Here is a 21,544-nt window from a genome sequence, read left to right as displayed (position 1 = left end):
TCCCAGGCAGTGCGGGGCGGGAGGCGACGCCCGCCGCGCGCTCGGCCTCCCGGGCCGACCCCTCCTTTGTAATTTGAATAAAACGCCCCCCCCCGCCCCCGCCCTGCGCGTCGCCTTAACCCGCCGCCTCCGCTCTCCCTGACTGCAGGCGGCGTGCGCGCAGGACGAGCGGCGGTGGCAGTGCGCGCTGCGGGACTTCGGCGCAGCTCCTCAAGGGTGCGACCCCCGAGCGCGCGTGCCGTGCCACCATGAGGGCGCGGCCACGGGTCTGCGAGGCGCTCCTCTTCGCCCTGGCGCTCCAGAGCGGCGTGTGCTACGGCATCAAGTGGCTGTAAGTGGGGACATCGGGTGTGGGACAGGAGTTTGGGGGCAGCGGCTAATGTGGAGGGGCCCCCGCTGGGGATCGGGTGAGCGTGCCCAGACCCGGGAGCAGAAGTTGGCTTGGGGGTCGTGGGCAAGTCACTCTTTTTAAGCCTCCTTTTCCTACTCTGTAAAATATTGTCCTTACCTTGAGAGTTGTGAAGCAGGAGCAAGACAGGGCATGGGGAACGACAGAACTGCCTGGTGCTCTGCGGCTTAGCATTTCACAAGACCTCCAAGGGGACAGATGGGAAAAGACAATGTGGTCCACTGGCCCAATGGACAGGCTCTGTGCCGCTTGGCACCCGGGCCTGCTCAGTATCATGTTTCCTGTCAGTCTCCTGACCCTAGTAGAAGATCTCAAACAGTCCTGACCCCCTCCACCTGGGTGACCTTGGAGGAAGGGTTGCTCAACCTCTGGGAGCCTCAGTGTCCTCTGTCAAAGGAGGGAAGGAGTCTCTAGCTAACTCTGATCAGATGAGAAGCGGCTCATGAAAGAACTTGGTAAACTGTCAGATGCTGTGCACATGTGATGGGTGTTCCTTTAGATGGAAATTATTAATGGACCGGTAGGTGGGAGATGGAGTCTCTCTTCCATCCAGCAGAAGGGAGTGCCTGCTCTGTACAAGACTGTGGGCCAGGCCGTGGAGGGGGGAGAGGAGTAAAACCCAGCCCCTTCCTGGAGGAGCTGCCCTCTGGGCTGGAAGAGATAAGCCCAAGCCGTAAATAACTCCAAGTGCCTTAGGAGTGACCAGGGCAGTGCTGTGGGCGCCCAGGGGAGGGGAGACTACAGGTGGGGGGCACATACTTGGGACCCTGGGGTGATCTGTGAGCAGTGGTGCCCTAGGTTGGGCCTGAGGAGTCTCTGGGACTTTGGCGGGTGGGCCCAGTGGGGAGGAGGGCACTTTGGGTGAAGGGACTCTATTCTGAGTGGTGGGGACACCCAGGACAGGACAGGTCTGGAGTCCGGGGTGGGGTGGGGGCCACACAGATAAGACAGGCAAGGACAGATTATGGGGGCTGGGGAGGGGCTATGAGGAAGGTTCGTGGATTAGCTGCAGGACAGGGCAATAGTGGCTGGGCCGCCAGCAAACAGTCCTGAGGTCACTGGCCCTCCCCTCCCGGGGGCTGAGTTATAGATTAATTGGTGATTCAGGAAGGGGAACCCCATCTTCTTTCTTGTTTTCTTGTCTGCAAGGAGAAGCCTGGGCTCAGTGGCTCTTCTCTGCTGCTTCTGATTAGTTTTGTGAAACGTCAGCCACTGTCTCCTGCTGGTGCCTGGCACTGTGCCAGCTGGTGGGAACCTCTGATCAGAGCATCTGAGCCCTCCTCACCCACCACACCATTGTACAGATAAGGCAACTGAGGTCCCCAGCGGGGGAATGATTTGCCAGAAAGCACAAGGAGCGTCAGAGGCCAAGAACGAGCCTTGCTCCTCCTAGAGCGCTGTGGGGGATGCCACTACCATTCCCGTGCCAGTGGGAGAGCTGAGGCTCTGACAAGCCTGTGGCTTGCACCAGTCCCCCTGTGGCACGTGGCCCAGGAGGGCCTGGAATAGATGGCTAGCTAAGCCCAGCGTCCATGCCGTCCCCACTGCCTTGCCTGGGCTGCTGCAAAGATGAACACAACTCAGTGTCTGTCTTACAGCGGCTCCTGTGCTTGGGGTAGATGGACGTGTCCAGATGTGAAGTGGACTTTGGGCTGTGTGCTAGGAGAGGGAGTGTGGGAGCCCAGAGGAGGGGCGGTTAGAATCCCATCTAAGGGAGGTGACTTGGGCTGGGCTTCAAAGGGTAGGTAGGATTTCGATGGCCAAGGATGGAATGCAAAGCAGGCATCTCGGCAGGAGCAAGAGCAGGGACCCAAGTCGAGAGGCAGGCCAGTGCATCGTGGGGAAAGAGAGAAGCCAGGAATGGTAGGAGCTCCCTCGTAAATCCCCAGACTCTGTTCCAAAAGTTTTAGTCGCTTAAGTTTGATAATACTCTCATCAGGTCTGAGATATTCTTATCACTAGCGTTTTACAAATGAGGAAACTAAAGAACAGAGAGGTTCAGTTACTTGTCCAAGATCACACAGCTCGTTAATGGTGGCTGTGGGATCAGAACCCAGGCAGATGGGCTGTATTCACCCAAGCCCTGTGATAGTGGTTAAACTCTTGCTGGAGCTGAAGAGATAGGGGGAGACTGGAGTGGAGTTTAAGCATAACAAACTGTGTGTGTGTGTGTGTGTGTGTGTGTGTGTGTGTGTGGCTTTGTTACATGCCAAGCACTGTTCTGAGCACTTTTTTTTTTTTTAAGATTTTATTTGAGAGAGAGAGCAGAAATGGAGAGGGGAGGAGAAGAGAGAGAAGCAGGCTCCCCACTGAGCAGGGAGCCCGAAGGGAGCCCAGGACCCTGGGATCATGACCTGAGCCGAAGGCAGAGGCTTGACTGACTGAGCCACCCAGGCACCCCTGTTCTGAGCACTTTATGTATATTGTTTCATTTGAATCTCCCAACCACCATGGGTGGGGGGTTCTGCTGTCACCCCATTTGAACAGAACAGGAAATGGAGGGACAAGGGGCCTCTAACTCCCAGGGTGTCACAGTCAGTAGGCAGCAGAGCCAGGATGTGGAATTAGGGGGTCTGGCTCTGTGGCTTTGTGGTCGCAGGGAACCATGGAACGGTGGGCCTGGGAGGCTGGGGGCTTACCCAGGAGACTCATCTGTGCCGGGGTTGTCCCCATGGTCCTGCTGCCCTGGGCTTTGGAAAGGGACCTGAAGGTGAAAGGGGCAATTGACACCAAAACTGAAACCAGATGTGGCTCAGTGGCCCAGAATGCTCACCTGTTGGGAATCTGGGCCTCAGCCTGAGTTTGCCAGTCCATTAGCCATGAGCCATGCCTCGGGCAAATCAGTGGTTTCTGCCTCTCTGAGTCTCAGTTTTCTCATCTCTAAAATGGGAGCAAAAGAGCCCTAGCCTGGAATCTGGGAAGCTTGGGTTCTGGCTTGGCTCTGCCCAATTGGCTATGTACACATCTGGGCAAGCCTTGCCCTTCTCTGGGCCTTGGTGTTCCCACTTGCACAATGAGATGGGGACACTGAGGCCCAGCAAGGGCCAGTGACTTGCCTGAGGTCACATGTTGGATGAACGACTGAGCTGGAGCTGAAACCCCAGCCTCTGTCCCCGAGCCACTCCCAGGAGAACCCTCGACTCCCAGATGAAAGAGACCTTGGCCACCAGCTTGCATCCTTGGCACGGACCTTGCTTGTGAACTCTGTTCCCTTGTGTCCTTTCTTCCACCCTCTCCCCCATGTCCCCAGCCCCTGATAAACCAAAATGTTTTCAATTAGGGGTCTGCTGCCGCGAGGTAAGCCGGAGGAGATGTCCAGACTGCTAACTCCCCCGCCTCCCGCCCTAATCCTTGATTACCTCCCCAAGGGGGACTTAGTTAGAAACGGTCATTACCACTAATTACCAGATGACCGCATGGCCCTCCTCTGGAGTGGAATCCGCTGCCTCCTGCCTCCAGATCTCCCCGCCTGCGTGCTGCGGCTGGCCGCTCCGTGTGCCCCACTCTCCCCCTCCTCGCCCACCAAGGCTCTCCAGGATGCTTCCTGTCTGTCCTCTGCCCTCCTTGGCGGTCTGGGCCTCATCTGGGGGACTCCTCACTGGGATTTCCCTCCTAGTACCTCTTCTCACCGCTGGTTGGGGAGGTAGAGGCTGGGTGACTCTGGAGTGGGACAGACCGATACCCAGAGTGGCCCAGGTCCCCAGGCACCAGAAGCACAGAGAACCCCACCCCACTTTGGAGCCAAAGCACATGGCACTCAGGAACTGGCTGCGCTGAGCTGCTCCCCAGGAAAAGCCTGGGCCTTCACTGTCCACTCTGGGCTGGAGCAGGAGCCCAGGTTGCCAGGACTCAGAAGGCTGCCTCTCTGCCCCAGTGCCCACTGCAATGCTTCCTGGTGCTGTGCAGGGCATTTTCTCAAATCTCTCCTATCACGCTTCCCATTGTGAAACAGAAAACTGGCACGGAGGGGAAGGAAGAAAGTTGGGCCAGGATGAAGGGCAGAGTAGACTCAGGACAGGCTGAGTGTCGGCAGCCCCCAGCCTAGCAGAGGGGGACCCAGGAAGGAGACACCAGGTCTGCGGGAGGATGGCATCGGGAGGAGACGGGGCATCCGGGCCCCGGAGCGCCTCTGTGTCGTCCTCTGTACAAAGGGCAGGGGATAGTCATCTCCTAGCCTGACCCCTCTGTGAGCATGGGCTGGGGTGTGACGCGAGAGGCTCTGTCAGCTGGGGAATGCTGTGCCTTCGTGGGGTAGTGTGTCCACGTGTGTGGGTGGTGGTAGCTGGGTGCAGGTGGGGGGCTGTACTGACTAGGAAACAGGCTGAGGAGATAGCATCTGGCTCTGTGTGGTCACAGCTCCCCCATTCTAGGCTGTAGGAATCCAGACAAGAGGTTCCCTGAGCAGTCCTGGCCTAGACAGGCCTCCAGGGCTCAGAGGGCTGGGGAGGATTGGCTGGCTCAGTGTAGGTCATGAAACCATGCCTAACTTAGCTCTGCATCCAAAGCTACCAGACATTTCCCTGCTCATGGTTTGGAGGATAGGGATGGGCCAGGGGTAGCAGTGAGGAGAAACAGCCCACGATAGCCATGATCGATCTGAGGCTAGGCCAGGCCAGCCCAACTGCAGACACCAGACCGGGCCCACTTGTCTTGGGTCTGCTTTCTCTACTTTGGAGTCGTAGCATGGGTGGGGCATGTGGTGGAGAGTGAGAGGCAGAGGGAAACTGACTTATTAGGACCTAATGTAGCTCCTGTTATCCCACTCAGCCCCTCTAAGGCCTCTCAGAGTTCCCATTTTGTAGGTGTTGCTCAGAGAGGCTCAGCCCAAGGTGAACAGCACATAGAAGGCAGAGCTGGAGCTAGAACCCAGGTCTCTGACTCCCTCTGGTCCGGCATTCACCCAGCAATAAGCAGAGGCAATCCCATGTGTGAGTGTGCCACATGTTCTATATGCATTATCTTATTGAAGTCTTGCCCTGACCTTTTGAAGTGGAAATTGCCATTTTCTTATAACAGATGAGGACCATGAGGCACAGAGAGGTTGGGTAGCTTACCCATGTCATACAGCTGTGCCCTAAGTTGGGCTCTTCCCTGGGCCAGCCCATGAGCTGGAGCATCTGGGTCATCTGTGGATGGGTTATAACTGTGGATGGGTTCTGTGTAGCCATTAGACTCGGGGCTCCTTGGGGAAAGGATCTGTGTCGTGTTCGTTACCAAATGAGTTCAGGAGGAGTTGGTGCTTAGTAAATATTTCTTCCACAAGTAGATCGAGTTCATTTGTTCATTTAGGTACAGAAGCAAGGGGAAAGGTATTCCTGGGCAAAGACAAGGTGGTAGTGCGGTCCCTCTTCAGGGGAGCCAGGAGTCTGGTGTGGCCAGATGTTAAGGTCAAGATGCTGGAGAGGGGGCCCAGGTTTGAGGCAGCCCTTGGCTGGTAGGAAAAGACCACCAGTTCAGGGACTGTAGTACCTCCCTCCCTGAGTGCCGAGTGGGTGTGTCAGCCATGGGCAGAGCACATGAGGCGCACTGAGTTACTCCCCGCACCCCCCCCGCCCCCCCCCCCCCCCCCCGGTAATGCTGAGAGGTTGCTGGCCTAGGAGAGGAGGCCAAGTGACTTGCTCAAGGTCGCAAGGGAGAACGACAGACCCAGGAGTCTGCCCCTCCCTGTGCTGTTCTTTAGCGCGGTTCTACCTCCCTAGGCAGGGTCCTGGGTCCCTAGGGAGGGTGGGGGGCTGGTGTTCTGCGATCTTGGTCTCAGTAGGTCTCAGCCCTGACCCTGGGTGGACTGCGGTGATCACAGCAAGCAGGGAGGGCCCCCCAGTACTGTGGCTGCAGATCTGTGTCCCCCACCCCCAGCCCCACTTCCTCCCGAGTCTCTGCTGGCTTGCTGAGGGCCAGCTGGCTCTAGGGCAGGGGATTAGTCTATGCAGAACCCTTTAAGGCTTTTGGGGTCCCTGTAGCATGCACTTAGAGGAGGTGCCTCAGAGGAGAAACGTGCATCCAGGATGGACCCCTGGTCCTGCAGCTTTGCAGTCCCAGTACCTAGAACTGGGATCAGGAAAGCTCCTCGGTCCTGTAACGTCACCTGGGTTCATAGCGACCCCCAGGCCAGCCTTTCCCAAAGCCTGGATGAGGTCAGTGTTTCTCAGACAAAGGCCTTTGTGCTAAGCTGCCTTCTGAGTTAAACAAAACCCAGCCTGTTGCTTTGCTGTGGGACTTCTCAGGGCTTTTAAAATGTAAATGTGCATCAGTTACTCTCCAGAGAGGGACAGAGTATATCAGGTTCCCCAAATGCACTTATGCCTGGATCCCTTTTTTCAGAGTGTCTCACTGGAACCCATTCTGGGAAATAGAGTTTGCAGGTACAGACACCGAAGCCCAGAAGAGGACAGTGATTTATCTAGGGGCACACAGCAAGTTCATGGCTAAGTGTAATCTATCACAAAATTGAGTGGCTCCTTAATCCTTTAATAAATTTCTTTCATGTGTGTGGGATTTTACAGCCCAATAAATGACTTTAATAATTAAACAGAGGGATGTATGGTAAGCTCCTAGCTCCTCATGTGCATCTAGTAAGTGCTCAGTTAATGGTAAGGATTATGGTGGGACTGTAATCATTTAGCACGCAGGGCGGGGGCCCAGCACATACAGGGGCTTGGCGGGGACTGAATGTTGAACAAGGAGTCGTAATTCACAGGAATTAAACAAGGAAGCGGGTGTGAGTGCTCTGTGACCCATAAAATGGTTTATTGTTAGGATAATGATAGCAAAGCCTAGGTAGGGAGGAGGTCATGATCCTGCATTATGAATGAGGGCCTGACCCAGAGAGGGATGGTGATGTGCCCAAGGTCACAGGGAGCCGGAGGGGGAGGGTCTTTGCATCTTGGTTTCCCAGCTCCTTCCAGCAAAGGCCCCCAACCGCATCGAGGGAAGGCTGGGACCATAGGGCAGGCGGCCCCTCATGACACTCTCTCTTTCCTCCCCCCGTGGGTTGTTGTCCTCCGGTGGCATGCAGGGCGCTGTCCAAGACCCCAGCGGCCCTGGCGTTGAACCAGACGCAGCACTGCAAGCAGCTGGAGGGGCTGGTGTCTGCGCAGGTGCAGCTCTGCCGCAGCAACCTGGAGCTCATGCACACCGTCGTGCACGCCGCCCGCGAGGTCATGAAGGCCTGCCGCAGGGCCTTCGCCGACATGCGCTGGAACTGCTCCTCCATCGAGCTTGCCCCCAACTACCTGCTTGATCTGGAGAGAGGTAGGGAGCCAGCGTGGGCTGCCGGGGCTTGCGGCATGTGTGCAGGTGGGGATGGATGAATTTGGGCATACAGGTATGTGTCTGGGTAGGTGGGTGAACTCATAGGTGGATGGATGGATGTTGATTCTCTGCGATGCGTGGATGGGTGCCTAGGTTGGGGGGTGGATGGGGGCACGGAGAAGAATACAGGTGTGGATGGATGGGTGGCTGAATTTAATCACAGATATGGGTATCCAGGCATGAATTGATGAATAAAGGAATATACAGGGAGTGGATATAACGGTGTAGGGCTAGTACAAATGAGTGTGTACCCGAATGCGCAAAGAAAGGGTGGATGTGGCCCAGTAGGACAGGACAGCCCACCCTCAGGCAGACAGGTGTGCATGGGTCCTTCTAGACAGAGGTGACTGCCGATGCTGTGAAATGCACGATGAGAGGTAGGGGCTCCACTTTCCAGAGCAGGTGCCTTCTGGGGTAGATTTTGGAGGGGGAGGGTGTTGATGGGCAGAAGAGCCCCAGAGGATCTAATCTCTCCCCCACATGGTAACAGTTAAGGTTTGTGGAGCACTTGACAAAGCTTCCTTCCTTCCCAAAGATTTGAACTCTAGAGCAAGCCTGTGAGGTGGGTGTTATCATTCCCACTCTACAGTTAGGCAAACTGAGGCTTGAGAAGGGGAGGTGACTTGTGTGGACCTAACGCGAGAACACCCTCCAGCAGAGGCACGTTGGGCTCTGTCCGGATTGGTTTCCCAAGGCTGCTGTGACCAAGTCCCATGAGCGGGAATTCAAACACCAAAGCTGTATTGTGCAGAATTCTGGAGGCTGGAAGTCTGAAATCAAGGAGCCGGCCGTGCTCCCCGCCGATGACCCTGGGGAGGATCCTTCCTTGCCTCTTCTGAACTTTTGGTAGTTGCCAGCAGCCTCAGTGTTCCTTAGCTTGTCGAAGCTTTGCCTCGATCCCTGCTTCTGTCGTGTGGGGTTTCCCCTGCCACGGGTCTCTGTATCCATGATTCCCCCTTCCCATAAGGACAGTAGTCATTGGAGTCAGGCCCACCCTGGTCCAGGACGACCACATCTTAGTTCCATCACACCTGCCAAGACCCTGGTTCTAAATGAGGTCATGTTCACAGGTACCAGGGGTCAGAACTTGGCCTTCTCTTTTTTGGGGAACACATTTAAACCTCTTTGCACACTCATCTGCCCTTTGAGGCACAAGTCCTTTGAGGAGTAGCCCCTAACAGTGAGTGCAGGGAAACAGGGGAAGATCCAGAATCGTGAGTGTGTGGAAGCAAGGGTGCCCGTTGGTGTGTGGGCTTTGCGGGCCTGCGGGGGTCATTTTCGAGCAAGTGTCCAAGTCAGCTGATGTATGTGTGGGAGAATGGGCAAGCGACAGGTTCATGACCCTAGTGTCATCCACCTGGTTGTAGCCCCTGTCCCCTACTGGCCCCACTGAGGCAGGCAGGGGCTCAGGACGGGGCCCTCAGGCCTGGGTGGAGTCCTGTCCCCGGGGTCACCAGCCCTGGATGACCCAGCACCTCCCCCCAGGGACCCGGGAGTCAGCCTTCGTGTATGCGCTGTCGGCGGCCGCCATCAGCCACGCCATCGCCCGGGCCTGCACCTCCGGCGACCTGCCCGGCTGCTCCTGCGGCCCCGTCCCAGGTGAGCCACCCGGGCCCGGGAACCGCTGGGGAGGATGTGCGGACAACCTCAGCTACGGGCTCCTCATGGGGGCCAAGTTTTCCGATGCTCCTATGAAGGTGAAAAAAACAGGATCCCAAGCCAATAAACTGATGCGTCTACACAACAGTGAAGTGGGGAGACAGGTAACCACCCACCCCACCCACCCCAGATGGTTGTGCTTGTGCCAGTCGGCAAGGAAAGGGCCACCAGTGCGCCCTGATGGCGGGAGTGGCGGGGGGGACGGGCCCCAATCCACCAACACCAATGTGCTCCCAGCCTCCTCCCACCCTTGCCCCGCTCTCCCCTTTCCAGATGCTTGGGGCTTGCTTGTCAGGCTCCTCCTCCTCTCGGGGGTCCACCAGGATTTGAACTGAAAATGTTGGGTGGAGCAGAAGGAGCACTGAGCTAGGAGTCCAGAGCTGCGAGTTCCCATCTTGGCTCTGGCACTAAACTAGCTGGGGGACGTTGGGCAAGTCACTTCCTCTCTGGCCTCAGTTCTTTCCATCTGTAAAATGGATGGGCTCGCTGCTCTCTAGTCCCCCTTGGCCATATTCCTGAGGATCCTCCCATGCGGGACTTGGGCCTCGGCTGGGTGTGGGAGGAGGCGTGGGGAGGACTGTGGGGTGAGAGCCTTAGCCTATGGGGTGGTCCTCTTGGCCCTACTGGGGACTCCCGCCTAACTCCAGAATGCAGTGGGCCCCCAACATGTGTTACTCTCAGTATCTCCTTGATTCCTCACCTCATTCCGCAGAAGGTTGGGGTGAATGCGTAAGTAAATGAATGGACCTTTTTATTTTTAGAAAATTAAAAAAAAGAAACCCTTCATACCAATGTGAGCACCAGGCCCTGTGGTGGCTGTCCTGTAGTCCACAAACCCCACCCCCCAGTGAGGAGGCCCTGCCGTCCCCCTTACCAGAGGGGGCCTGGGGGAGGCACGTCAGGTGCGCGTGGCATCCCATGGTTGCCTATGGCCTCAGCAGGCCCATCGTACAGAGGCAGCAAGGGAGGCAGAGAGAGCCTAGGTGGCTTAGCCAAGGACGCAGGGTGCGATGGAGCCCAAGTCTATGGGACTGCAAGCCCAGAGGTTTCCACGTCCTCCCCTCACTCTCTCACTGGTCTCTCTCCTGGAAGGATTCTAGGATGTCCAAGCCATATCCGGACAGTTGGGGAAACTTAGGCCATGAGACACTCGTGGGGCCTGTAGCAGGGTCTGGCCAGGGACTCAGGACCCTGCCTCCCAACCCTGCCGGCCTGCCCCCAATCCTTGGGAATCCCACCCCCAGCCCAAGAGCCAGCCTCACTCCTACCCATGGCCAGGTCTGAGCCTCATGCTGCCGGGGGCACAGCCATCCCCACACCATGCAGTCCAGATGGGCTCCTTAGCCTCACTGGGGCTGTCCCTGGGGCCCTGATGCCAAGGAACTGGCCTCCCTGGGGCCATCTGCAAAAGGACCCAGTCCCCTCCCCAGTGGCCACAGGGCTCATGAGAGTTCAATGAAATAGCAAACAGAGGCCCATGGTGGGTGTCAGGAGGCTCTGGGCCCTTCCCACCCATGTGAGCTGGGGAGTTAAACGTAGTTACCTGTCCTTGATGATTCAAGAGTACCTGATGCCCTTGGGAGGTTGAATGTGCCCTTCAAGCAGGTTCATCTCATTCCTGTGCTCCTCGCAGGCTTTGCTGAGCCAATTCCGATTCTAGACCCAGTGGACTCCCTCATTCCCCACTTCGTGGCACCGGTGAAGGAGAGGAGCCCTGGGACCTTACCAGCTCCTGCACTAACTCACCAAACGATTTGGGGCAAGTCTCTGCCCTCTCTGTGCCCCAGTTTCCCCATCTTTCTAATGCAGGGGTAGACCCAGGGGACCTGTAAGCTTTGTAGCTTCACAGAGGGGAGGCAGGAGGGCTGGCCTGGGCAGAGGGATCCCAGTCCTGTGTGCAAAGAAGCAAGGGTTAAGATGCAAAACTGAACGGCCTGCAGAAGACCTGTCTTAACTCATGCCACTCAGGTACACCTGGGGAAACTGAGGTCCGAGGAAGATAATGGGACAGGGTCATTTCAGAAGCCGGGGCTAGAGTCTCCCTAAGCCCTAGAGCCCAGGCCTCCCAGCTCCACCACAGTCATTAGACTGATTTTTCAGACCGGGGTTGATTTGACTTTTAGAGTTTGCAAAACCATTTCATTCGCGTCCTGTCGTTGAATCCCTGCGGCGGTTCTACTGATAGCAGTTTCGAGCCTGCCCTGCACAGAGTAGGGCAGAGCTGCTGACTGGTGGAGGGGCTTGCTGGGGGTCACCCGGTGGTGGAGGGGTAGGGCCAGCCAGGCAAGGGAATGCGCCCCCATGCACGTACCTCCTGCCTCTCCACCCCCCACCTCCTCATTCCTCCCCTTCTCTTTTTCCCAGCAAACATTCAGTGAGCTCCAGTTTTGTGCAAGAGAAAAGCATGGAACAATTGAAAGCCATGGCTTTTGGAATTGCCCTCAGACCCGAGTTCAGATCCCAGCTCCAGGATTTTCTAACTGTGCGACCTTGAGCTTGAGACTTGGCCTCTCAGAGCCCTTGCTTCCCCATTTGAAAATGGGGAAAGGAAGGCTACCTCCCATGAAGCACTGTTAATGATGACGAAGCCATATTAAGTGCTCGGGCACTTGGCATCAGTTATCTCTGCAAATACCACTCCTTCCTTTCCTGTCCCTCCTAGCCACCGCCCAGGCTGGAGAAGGAGCTGCGAACCTATAACACTCCCCAGCTTTAGAGCCAAAAACTCTCTTGAGGCCCAGAGTAGTCGACGACTCCCTGAGAGCACCCAGCATGTGGGGGAGTAGGGGGTAAGGGGCAGGGTCCCTGGGCAGGCCAAGGAGGGGGCCCTGGCTGCCCAGCCCGACGCCGTCCCCTGTCTGCAGGCTCTGCGCGCCTCTCTGGAAATGAAGTGTAAGTGCCATGGGGTGTCTGGCTCCTGCTCCATCCGCACCTGCTGGAAGGGGCTGCAGGAGCTCCGGGATGTGGCCGCTGACCTCAAGACCCGCTACCTGTCGGCCACCAAGGTCGTGCATCGACCCATGGGCACCCGCAAGCACCTGGTGCCCAAGGACCTGGATATCAGGCCTGTGAAGGACTCGGAGCTTATCTATCTGCAGAGCTCACCTGACTTCTGCATGAAGAACGAGAAGGTGGGCTCCCATGGGACGCAAGACAGGTAAGGGCCCGCTGCCACCTCGGTGGGAGGGGGTCAGCTCTGACAATAGGCCCTGCCCCAGCTCAAGGCCAGGCACAGAGTCTCGCTTCAGCTGATATCTGAGGGATAGAGTCCCTGCCTGGTTGAGGGAGGTGGCCCCAGAAGTGCTGAGCAGAGGTGCCAGGGTCCGAGGTCCCCCCCAGCAGAGCTCCTGGGAGGGGCCGTTGTGTACCTTGCCCGGACATCCTGGATAGAGAAGGACCTGAGGCACAAGGGGGCAGCAGCCAGCCCACAGGCATGCAGGAGTTCTGCACAGAGCTGGACACAGAACCTGGGCAGCTGCTTTCTGGAAGGGCAGCAGGAGCAGGAGGTCTGGCTTGTGGGCAGACCATGCTCCCATGTCCCCTGATAGGCACGCGCCCACCTTCCAAGCCTCAGCTCTCTCTGCCCTTGGTGCCCAGCTTAAGAGCGGGGCTGAGGTCCCCACAGCTGGCCCCATCACCCTTGCTGAAGCCAGCTCAGGACAGGGGAAAGAAAGAGAACCAGGCAGGGGTGACCTATTGTGTGCTGGGCATGGCTGACGAGGACTCAGGGCAGCCATGTTTTCCAGAGATGGTTCTGGGCAGAAGTTAGTCCCGAGACGCTCTCCTAGGAACAGTCCTGCCATCAAGTATGATCAGGAAATTCTCTTTGGCGATCTGCAAAGCACAAGGACATTTGAAAGGCTCGGAGGAATCCCACAGTAAAGGATCTGCCTAAGCCAACGTTTCCCAGAGGTGTTTGGCTGTGGAACTCTTTTATTAGGGAGCTCCTAATAGCATTCCACAAAACTAGTGTTCTGCGGGGTTAAAAGAATATTGAACCAGAGCGAGGGTGTCTGAGAACGTGTCTGGCACATAGTTGGTGCCTGGCCAGCATTTGCTTCCTCCACAGCCCATGTTCCTGTCTCCAGGAGAGGGGGGCTGGCGTGGGGGGGGGGGCTCCATCTTCACAGGCCAGGGCAGCAGGCTCTTCGAGGAGGCCCTGGCTCCCATCTGGAGGCCAGATTGAGGGGGGTCGGGCAGAGTGAAGATGGAACTGGGTCGGGCCAGGGAGATGGAAGGAGCGCAAGTCTGGTCTGGGGCAGCCAGGCTGGGTGTGATGAGGAGGGGGTGGGGGCAGAAGGATTCTAGAACCCAGAGAGGTTGGGGAGAGCCTGGAGTCCACAGAGGGTCTCCCTGGGTCCATGGAGGGGATGTGTGTGCGTGTGCGTGTGTGTGAGGAAAGGATCGTTCCCATCCCAGCGTTGCAGTGTGCTCCCTGCGGGACCTTGAGCAAATCCCTTTACTTCTCTGAGGCTCAGCCTCATCTTCTGTGTAGTGTGGAGGGGCGGCCGGCAGGCGCCAGTTAACACTTCCGAGGGCCATGTCAGTCCCATGGGAAGGGCTCATTAATGGTGCTCTCCCCTCCCCACCCCCCAGGCTGCCAGGCCTCTGCTGTCCCAGGGGCCCCCACTCTACTTGCCCCCAAACCACTGATGAGGATACCCCATCCCACAGCACCGGCTGCCTCCCTTGCTTTCTCTGAATGCCTCCCCTAACTTGCATCAGGTTTCCTGCCAGGCTCAGCTCTCGGCCATTCCTCTGAAGATGGGATTCTGCAGACATCTCTATGGGTCAGCTTTTTCTGCAGTTAACAACTGTAAAGTTTCAGTAGCTTACAACCACAGACACTTTCCCATCTATTTATTACGTGAGGCTCTGGCAGGCATAGAGAAGCGGGAGAGATAAGTGGTTGGATTGTGACAGAGGAAAGCCCAAGGAGGAGGGGAGTCCTGAGGTGCCCTGAGCCAGCCTGGACATCAAGGAAAGCTTCCTGGAGGAGGGGGAAACACGAGTTCTGCTAGGTTAGGGGATTCGGGAGTACAAGGGATTGGAGGTAAATGAGCTTCGTTAACTGTAAGGAGCCTGTGCATGGGTGGCTGCTCTCTAGAGGCTGGCCCCCTAGCTGGGGACAGTGCCCTGCACCGCCCTCACATCCAGCTTGGTGAAGGGAGGCCTCAGCAGCAGTCAGCATTCCAGTACCCCGGCCCTCTAGTCATGTTCCTTTCAGCAGCCCCTGCACTGATGAAAGCTGCCCTAGGCTCCTGGATCTTGCTCTAAGTCCCACCTTCCCCAGCTCCCTGTCTTGGGCCCTACTACAGACCTTGTCTGGTTCTGGGGTTGGAGGCCAGGTTCCAGACATGGCATGTCAGGGATCTAGAAATAAAAATGAAACTCTTTCTTCTTCCTACCACCCTTTCCTGGAGGAATTGTCCGGAGACCTCCAGGATACGGCTAAGGGGCATGAATGGTGTTGAGTGACTAAGCAGAGTCAGCTTTGTTACAGGGCTTGCCTTGAGTCACACAGCCAGTAAGTGGCAGTGCTGGGATTTGAACCCAGGTCTGTCTGCCTCTGGGGCATGTGTTCTTCCTGCTGTTCCTTTCCACCTGGAACTGCTGGCAGCCCCTACCTGCAGGCCACTTTCACCTCCTGACTCTCCTTCCTTGCCCCCCCTCCTTCCCACCCCATGGCCTCCTCCCAGCCCAGCTCTTGGCCTCCCTTTCTCCAGCCTCTGCACTTCCAGCCCTAACCCTTCCATCTGTTCTTTCCTCTTAGATTAGGTCAGGTCCTTTCCCTTTGCCCAAGCTGTTTGTTTTCTTTGCCTCCCAAAACTCTTACCCTCTTTTCCATCTTAGATTGCTGCTTGTCTTATGTGACACGGCCCATATGACCCTCCTCCAGGAAGTCCTCCTGAACTCTCCCAGACCCCATGCTCACACCGTGTAACTCTGGGCAAGCACTGCTTGCCCACAGACTGCTCTGCCCTTAGCCAAGTCCATTACCATCTGTATGATGGGCATAATTCCACTGACCCAAGGATCCTGGAAGATAAAATACTGGAGGGAAGCACCTGGCACAGAGGGGCCAATGGTTGACAGAGGCTCGCTCTCAGCGAACAGCCTGCCACCTAGTCACTCTGCCTCGCATCTGTGTCTATTCCAGAATTATCTTGGGATTGTCCATGTAAGCACAGTCTTTACATTTGTTGCAATATAATTCAAGATCAGATATGAAGACAGGATCCTTAGAGCGGTTTGAGGCTCCTTGCAGTATTTAGAAGTAGAAGGATCAGAAAACAAAGACACCTCCAAGAAAACAAAACAGTCCCATCATTCTGATGCGTGCCTATTAGAAATCTAGGGGAAAATGAGAAGTGCCCTCTGGGGAAGGGATTAGTTATGATTCCCCCAGGGACCAAGACACCTTCCAAGAAGAGCAGAAGTTAGCGGGAGGCTGGGGTCTGTGGCACCCTGACCACCCCGTGCTCTTCCCCGCCCCCGCCCCAGGCAGTGCAACAAGACATCCCACGGCAGCGACAGCTGTGACCTCATGTGCTGCGGCCGCGGCTACAACCCTTACACGGACCGCGTGGTCGAGCGCTGCCACTGCAAGTACCACTGGTGCTGCTACGTCACGTGCCGCCGCTGCGAGCGCACCGTGGAGCGCTACGTCTGCAAGTGACGCCCCCCACCGCGCCCCAGGGACCCTCGGAGCACCCCCCCAACCCCGCCCGCCAGGCGTCCTGGACACACCCTGCAGAGGGCCATTTGGGGATCCGGGATGCCAGGCGTGGGAGGTGGCTTGGGCTTTGCCTCCACTTGGACAGCGCCGGGGACAGAAGGCCTGGCCACCCTGGAAGGAAGGCGGGCACATCAAAGGAAACCGACTAGATTAAAAATAACCCGGCAGCCGGAGCCGGGGCGCGCCTGCGCGCCGCCTTCCAGGCCTCTCCAAGAAGCCAGGGCCATGGGCTTGGCAGGACTGGGACGGACTTGACCTTTCACAGCAAGAGACACCAAGCTCCTGGGAAGGGGGCAGTGGGGTGGGTGTGCCTGTCCTCCTCAGAATGTTCTGCAGACCCTGCCCTTGAGACCCCCCCCACTGGCTGCCCCCAGGGTCTGAGCCTGCTGGGCCCACCACACGGAACCACTAGCTTGGGTTGTCAATGTTTTGTTTTGTTTTGTTTTGTTTCTTCCTCTGGGATGTGGGAGCTACAGAAATATTTATAAAAACATAGCTTTTTCTTTGGGGTGGCTTGCCTCAATTCCTCTTTATATATTTTATATATATAAATAAATATATATAATGATCTCTATTTTAAACAAGCTTTTTAAGCAGCTGTGTGAAATACGTGGTGAGAGAACCCCAGCCCATCCCTGCAGTCTGTGGCCTCCTCAAGTGAACTTGGAAGGTGCCAGAGGCCGGGCGGGGTGACCTCTCGGGTTTCTAAGCAAGGCGGCTTCCGATTGATGTCCCTAGCCCCCCAGCTCCAGCCCTGATCTCCCCGTAAGATCTCTGGCTCAAGGGCGAGGACAGACGTCTTGAAACATAAACCCAGCTGGCAGATTCTTTGTTCCTCAGGGACACACGCAGGCGGGCGTGCAGAGCCTGGCTGTGTCGTCAGACTTGCTAAGCCAGCTTCCAGAGAAGACCTACTCCGGGGAGTTGGGGATGCAGACCTCAGGGAGGTAGTGGCAGACCCAGACTCTCACCAGCCCTGGTGGGTGTTCTGTGTGACTGTGGGGGAGGCTTCCCCTGCCACCCGCCCATGCCTCAGTTTCCCCACTTGTAAAGGGGGGGTGGCGGAGATGAAAGTTTGTGGGTGGGAAAGCTTCCCCCTACCCCCATCTATGCCTGGGCCAGGCTGCCCTGGGTTTGGAGAGAAGCCCTCAGAGTCCTGTCCTGTGTCAAAAGTGAAGCCTTCGGGACTTGCTCTCTCTAGGGCTGCGGGGTGTGGGGCAAGGAGGGTCAAGAAGGTCACAAGCATTTGGCTGGAGGTACCTCAAATCCCTGAGATGGAGATGGAGAGAGGGCTGGGGCTCTCGAGACCTGGCCATATGGGGATTTTGAGGTTGATTCATCCCAAGTGGCACTGGTGGGGAGAGCCTAACATGCAGGTTGGGGGAGAGCAGGGCCTTGTAGTCTGGACTGATCATTGTGGGGAAGAGAGAGGGCCACGTGGCCACCCTCCCAAGTCCCTGCCTAGGAGCTCGCCACAGGGTGGCCAGAGTCACTGAATCACAGGCTGGAAGGAACCTCAAGATAAGTCTTCTGGTCTCTCAATCTGTTTTGCAGATGAGGAAATTCCGAGGTGGGAAGGGCCTTTTCCTGTGGTTACAGCACTGATAATGCTGGTGGTGGGGTTGTGGGCATCCCAGGGAGAGGCTCTTGCCAGCATCTCTACAGAAAACTCACTCTGCATTGAACAAGCCCCTGGAACATGCTGTCTTCTGGGCCCACGGCCGCCCCTGCTCCACGCAGCCCGCAAAACCAGTCCCCAGTTCCCTGGCTCGGCATCCAGGGCCTCTCCCCGAGGCCACGTAGGTCACTCTTCCAGGCACATTTCCTGCAACTGCCCAGGCATCCCTCCGCCCCCGCTCCAGCCACAAGTGGATCACACATACACTTGTGGGTGCAGAAACCTGACTGCTGGGTCTCCCTCTGGGTATCTGCTGTGCTTGACAGGTCTGGAATGGAGCTTTCCCTGCTGGAGTCCTGTTAAGCTCTTGTGGCCATCTCTGCCAAGCCTTCCCTAGCATCCTGGGTGGAAGGGATCTGTCCCTCCTCAGGATCCCTGCAACCCTCTGAATCATAAAAGCAGCCATCACATTCATACTCACTGTGACCAGCCACTGCCTGATCTTCCTTCAATGCCGAGCTGACTGGCCCTCTCCTCTGGGAAGCCTTCTCTGACCACCCTCCACCTGGGCCTCCTCTGGGTTCTCATGGCCATTGTGCTCCTCTGGCACGTTGCATTGAGCCAAGTTGTAGTACAGGTCTGTGTTGTGTCTGTGTCTGCCTCCCCCACCCATTTGGGGCCTCTTGGTGAACTGGGACCAGCCCAGTGCACCTGTGGGGCCCTGGGATCTGGGAGTGGCACACCTGGGGCTGAGCTCATGCCTCAGAAATGTTGGATTTGGGGGTGTACTTTGGACCTTAACCAGGACAAGCAAATGAAGAAATCGGACTAAGGACCCAGAGTGATTCTCAGGGTGATCACAAACCTGTCCTTCATTGCACTCTTACTGTGTGCAAGTCCAAAGACAGTGTCCTGTTGACAGCAAGCCCCAGGTGGGCACAGTTATCTCTTGCCTGGCAGGGGAGGAAGGCAGGGCTCTGCAGAGGAGGTGGCTGGCCCCCGATCTCACGGCAGGTCCATGTGGTGCGGGACTCGGGGGCCCAGGTGTGTCTGCCACCAGACCCCGCCCCCTTCTCAAGAGCCCTCACTCTGGCCGGCCCAGGAAGAGCAGCCATGGCAGCCCGAAGACTGCCATGGGACAGGGGCGGGGCCTCCAGTGTGAATCCCAGAACCTCGATGCTCTAGGGCCTCAGGATCTCATTGTGGGCAGAGATTTCGAGCCATAAAATCTTGGTATCTTGGACTTTTGGAGTAGAAATCTTCAAACCATTGCCTCGGAGGAACTGTAGAGGCCCCTGAACCAGTTGCCAACCCCGAGAATTTAAAAAGGCCAGGTATGGACCTGTGGGAGTCAGGACTGGTGGCTGGCCACCAGTGGGACTGCCACACTCGGCCTCCTCCCTCCTGCCTAAGAGGAGCACAGGCCCAGATTGGGCTCTGTGACGCCCAGAAGGCCTGCAGGGGAGGGAGGCTCCCAGAGGATGACAAGACCAGCCACTCTGAGAAGTGTGGGAGGCTGGCTGGAGACATAGGAGAGACAGGGCCTAAGGAGGGAGACAAGAAGGCGGCAGAGAGGAAACAGGAACTCCCGAAAAGAGGGAGAGATTAGGTTGGTGGGAAAGGAGAGAATGGACAGATAAGGGCCCCCGGGGAGGCCAGGTCAGGCCGGAGAAACAAGCAAGGGGGGCCTGGGCGCAGCCCTGAGCTAGGCTGATGGTCTGTTGTTCCTCAGGTCATGGTGACCAGCTGCCAGGTTACACAGAGCAGGCCTCCAACAGGATGCAGACCTCAGCCGGGAATCCCGGACCAAGGGAGACTAGATGGGGTAGAGGGAGTTTGGGGCTGGGAGACAAGAATCCCGGCATATTTTCCACTCTCTTGCTGTGTGACTCCAGGCAGCCACTGGCCCTCTCTGGGCCTGTGCAATAGTTGTGTCATTTAATGCTCATCATTTTGAAAGGTAGAGACCAGTATCTCTATTTTACTGATGAGGAAACTGAGGCCCAGGGTTATAGAACCACAAGGGGCAAAGCAGAGGTTCAAGGCCCAGAACTCCCTGGCTGCAAGTCTGTGATGGGCATCTGAGGGATGGAGGTGGCCTCTGGCTGAGAATGGGTATTGACTGTGAACCAGAGTGGTAGATAGGGCATCGCACGGGAGGGAGAGGAGACTGAGCAGTTCTTAATACCTGTCACAGGGACTGGGGACGGCTGTCCAGGTGCAGGTGTCAGGAGATCCCAGCCATGGCCCTCAGGCCGCAGCTCAGCCAACACTTTCCAGCGCTGTCCTCCCCAGCTGAGGAGCTCACCGTCATCACCTGGTGCCTGGACTCCCATGCTACATCTGTGGGTGGTGGGATGTGTGAGGGGCTGAAGCACACGTGTCCTCCTTGAGTGGGCCCACAACTCCTAGTTAGTGTAGCAGGGGTGACTACAGTCAGAGGACAGCCAGGGCCCATCTGGGGGCTTTGGGGATCTGGGGAGGGGAAACCCACCTCTCTCAAAGTGTCAGGGATAGGGAGTAGAAAACCTGGAAGTGCTGTTTGCACTGGGTCTGCAAAGCTGAGGAGGATTTCAAGACCTGGAGGAAGAGGCAAAGGGGAGGAGTCTGTGTGAGCAAAGGCACAGCAGCACCTGGTTTCCTGGGAGGAGGCCAGGAATCGGGGTGTGGCTGGAGCTCAGGGGCCTGTGGGCACCAGGCTGCCTCAGGCCCTGGGCTCTTTAGAGCCAGGGTGTCCAAGGCCACCCCCACCAGGGTGCTAGCCACAAGCTGGTCTAGCCACCGCCTGCCTGCAATGTCCCCCGCCCACCCGCAGAGATGGCTGGCTTCAGGCAGAGCGATTTAACAGCAGCCTGTTTAATGGGTCCCTTTGCTCCCATAGACCAGATCAATATCCGCTTGGCTCCCTGGGCCTAGGGCTGCTGAAGACATTCTCCTTATCGGCCCCTCGGTCCCCATTGCCTCACCTGCCAGGCTCCAGGGGTGGGGGGCTGGAAGGCTGGGATACGGGTTGGGGGGGGGTGGCAGAGGTGGCAGATCACATGACCATCCCAGATACCCCATCCAGGCTGGCCCTCAGGGCTGGCAGGTGAAGACAGAATTTCCAGAGGCCCAGGCCCCAGAGCTCCTGGACAGGGGCACAGCTGTAGTTAAAGCCTAAGTGTTTATGTCTCCGCCATCTTTGCATCCATAAAAGTGTGCCTTGCTTGCAGGGGCTAGGGATCGGCCGGGTGTCTGGGAGGGGCAGGCCCCCCAGCCCATTAGGTGCCCTGCCCTTAAGGCACCTCCTAACTCAAGATCCTGATTCAGCTTTTCTTAGATTCTGGCCCGCCACCCAAAACATTCCACGGTCCTGGGAGCCCAGGACTCCAGGATGCTCAGAGTCTAGCATGTCTAGAATCTAAAGAACCTAAGACTATGGCTTTGTTTTCCTCCACGTGACGTGGGAGTGTCCTGGTGATTTTTCTAGGGCTTAGATCGTCCTTCTTCTCCCCCAAGAGCACATCTGACCAAGGGAAGGTAGAGCTGGCAGGCAGGAAGCCTGCTTACAGCAGACTGTGGCTCTGGATGCTTCCAGATAAAAGGATAGGTAATCATCATCAGCTGGTGACCCAAAGCCAGCTTCTGGGGACAGGCCACTTGTCTGATGCTCTCCCTGCTGGCCTGTGAAGGAGCTCACCTGACGTGCTCCAAGCGAGATCCCCTAGCAGCCCTCCTGCCCCTCAGGTGTCAGTTTGGGGGGGCCATTCTCTTCCTGATAGTTGCTGCCCTTCCCTCCGGCTATCCCTGAGAGCTCCTCTCCCCGCAA

At 57.1% G+C, this 21,544-nt stretch overlaps 1 protein-coding gene across 3 annotated transcripts; it reads left to right on the top strand.

Annotated features, from left to right (window-relative positions):
- Nucleotides 1-248: 248 nt before the first annotated feature.
- On the top strand, nucleotides 249-16,628 carry WNT11 (Wnt family member 11; the record flags this gene model as incomplete). Of its 3 annotated transcripts, none has more annotated exons than XM_080816445.1 (5): nucleotides 249-331; nucleotides 7,425-7,660; nucleotides 9,206-9,483; nucleotides 12,244-12,536; nucleotides 15,884-16,628. In XM_080816445.1, 5 exons carry the CDS (start codon nucleotides 249-251, stop codon nucleotides 16,056-16,058), a joined length of 1,065 nt encoding a protein of 354 aa, XP_080672571.1. In that variant the 3' UTR covers nucleotides 16,059-16,628. The 3 variants fall into 3 exon arrangements, with proteins under 3 accessions (XP_080672571.1, XP_080672570.1, XP_080672572.1); XM_080816444.1 differs by having other exon boundaries at nucleotides 12,220-12,536; XM_080816446.1 differs by lacking the exons at nucleotides 249-331; nucleotides 7,425-7,660 and having other exon boundaries at nucleotides 9,230-9,319.
- Between the last annotated feature and the right edge of the window lie 4,916 nt (nucleotides 16,629-21,544).

This window comes from Martes martes (assembly GCF_963455335.1).
Source record: "Martes martes genome assembly, chromosome: 10".
Lineage (NCBI taxonomy): Eukaryota > Metazoa > Chordata > Mammalia > Carnivora > Mustelidae > Martes > Martes martes.
Note: the sequence above shows the minus strand (reverse complement) of the source record. Positions and strands in the feature narration are given on the sequence as shown.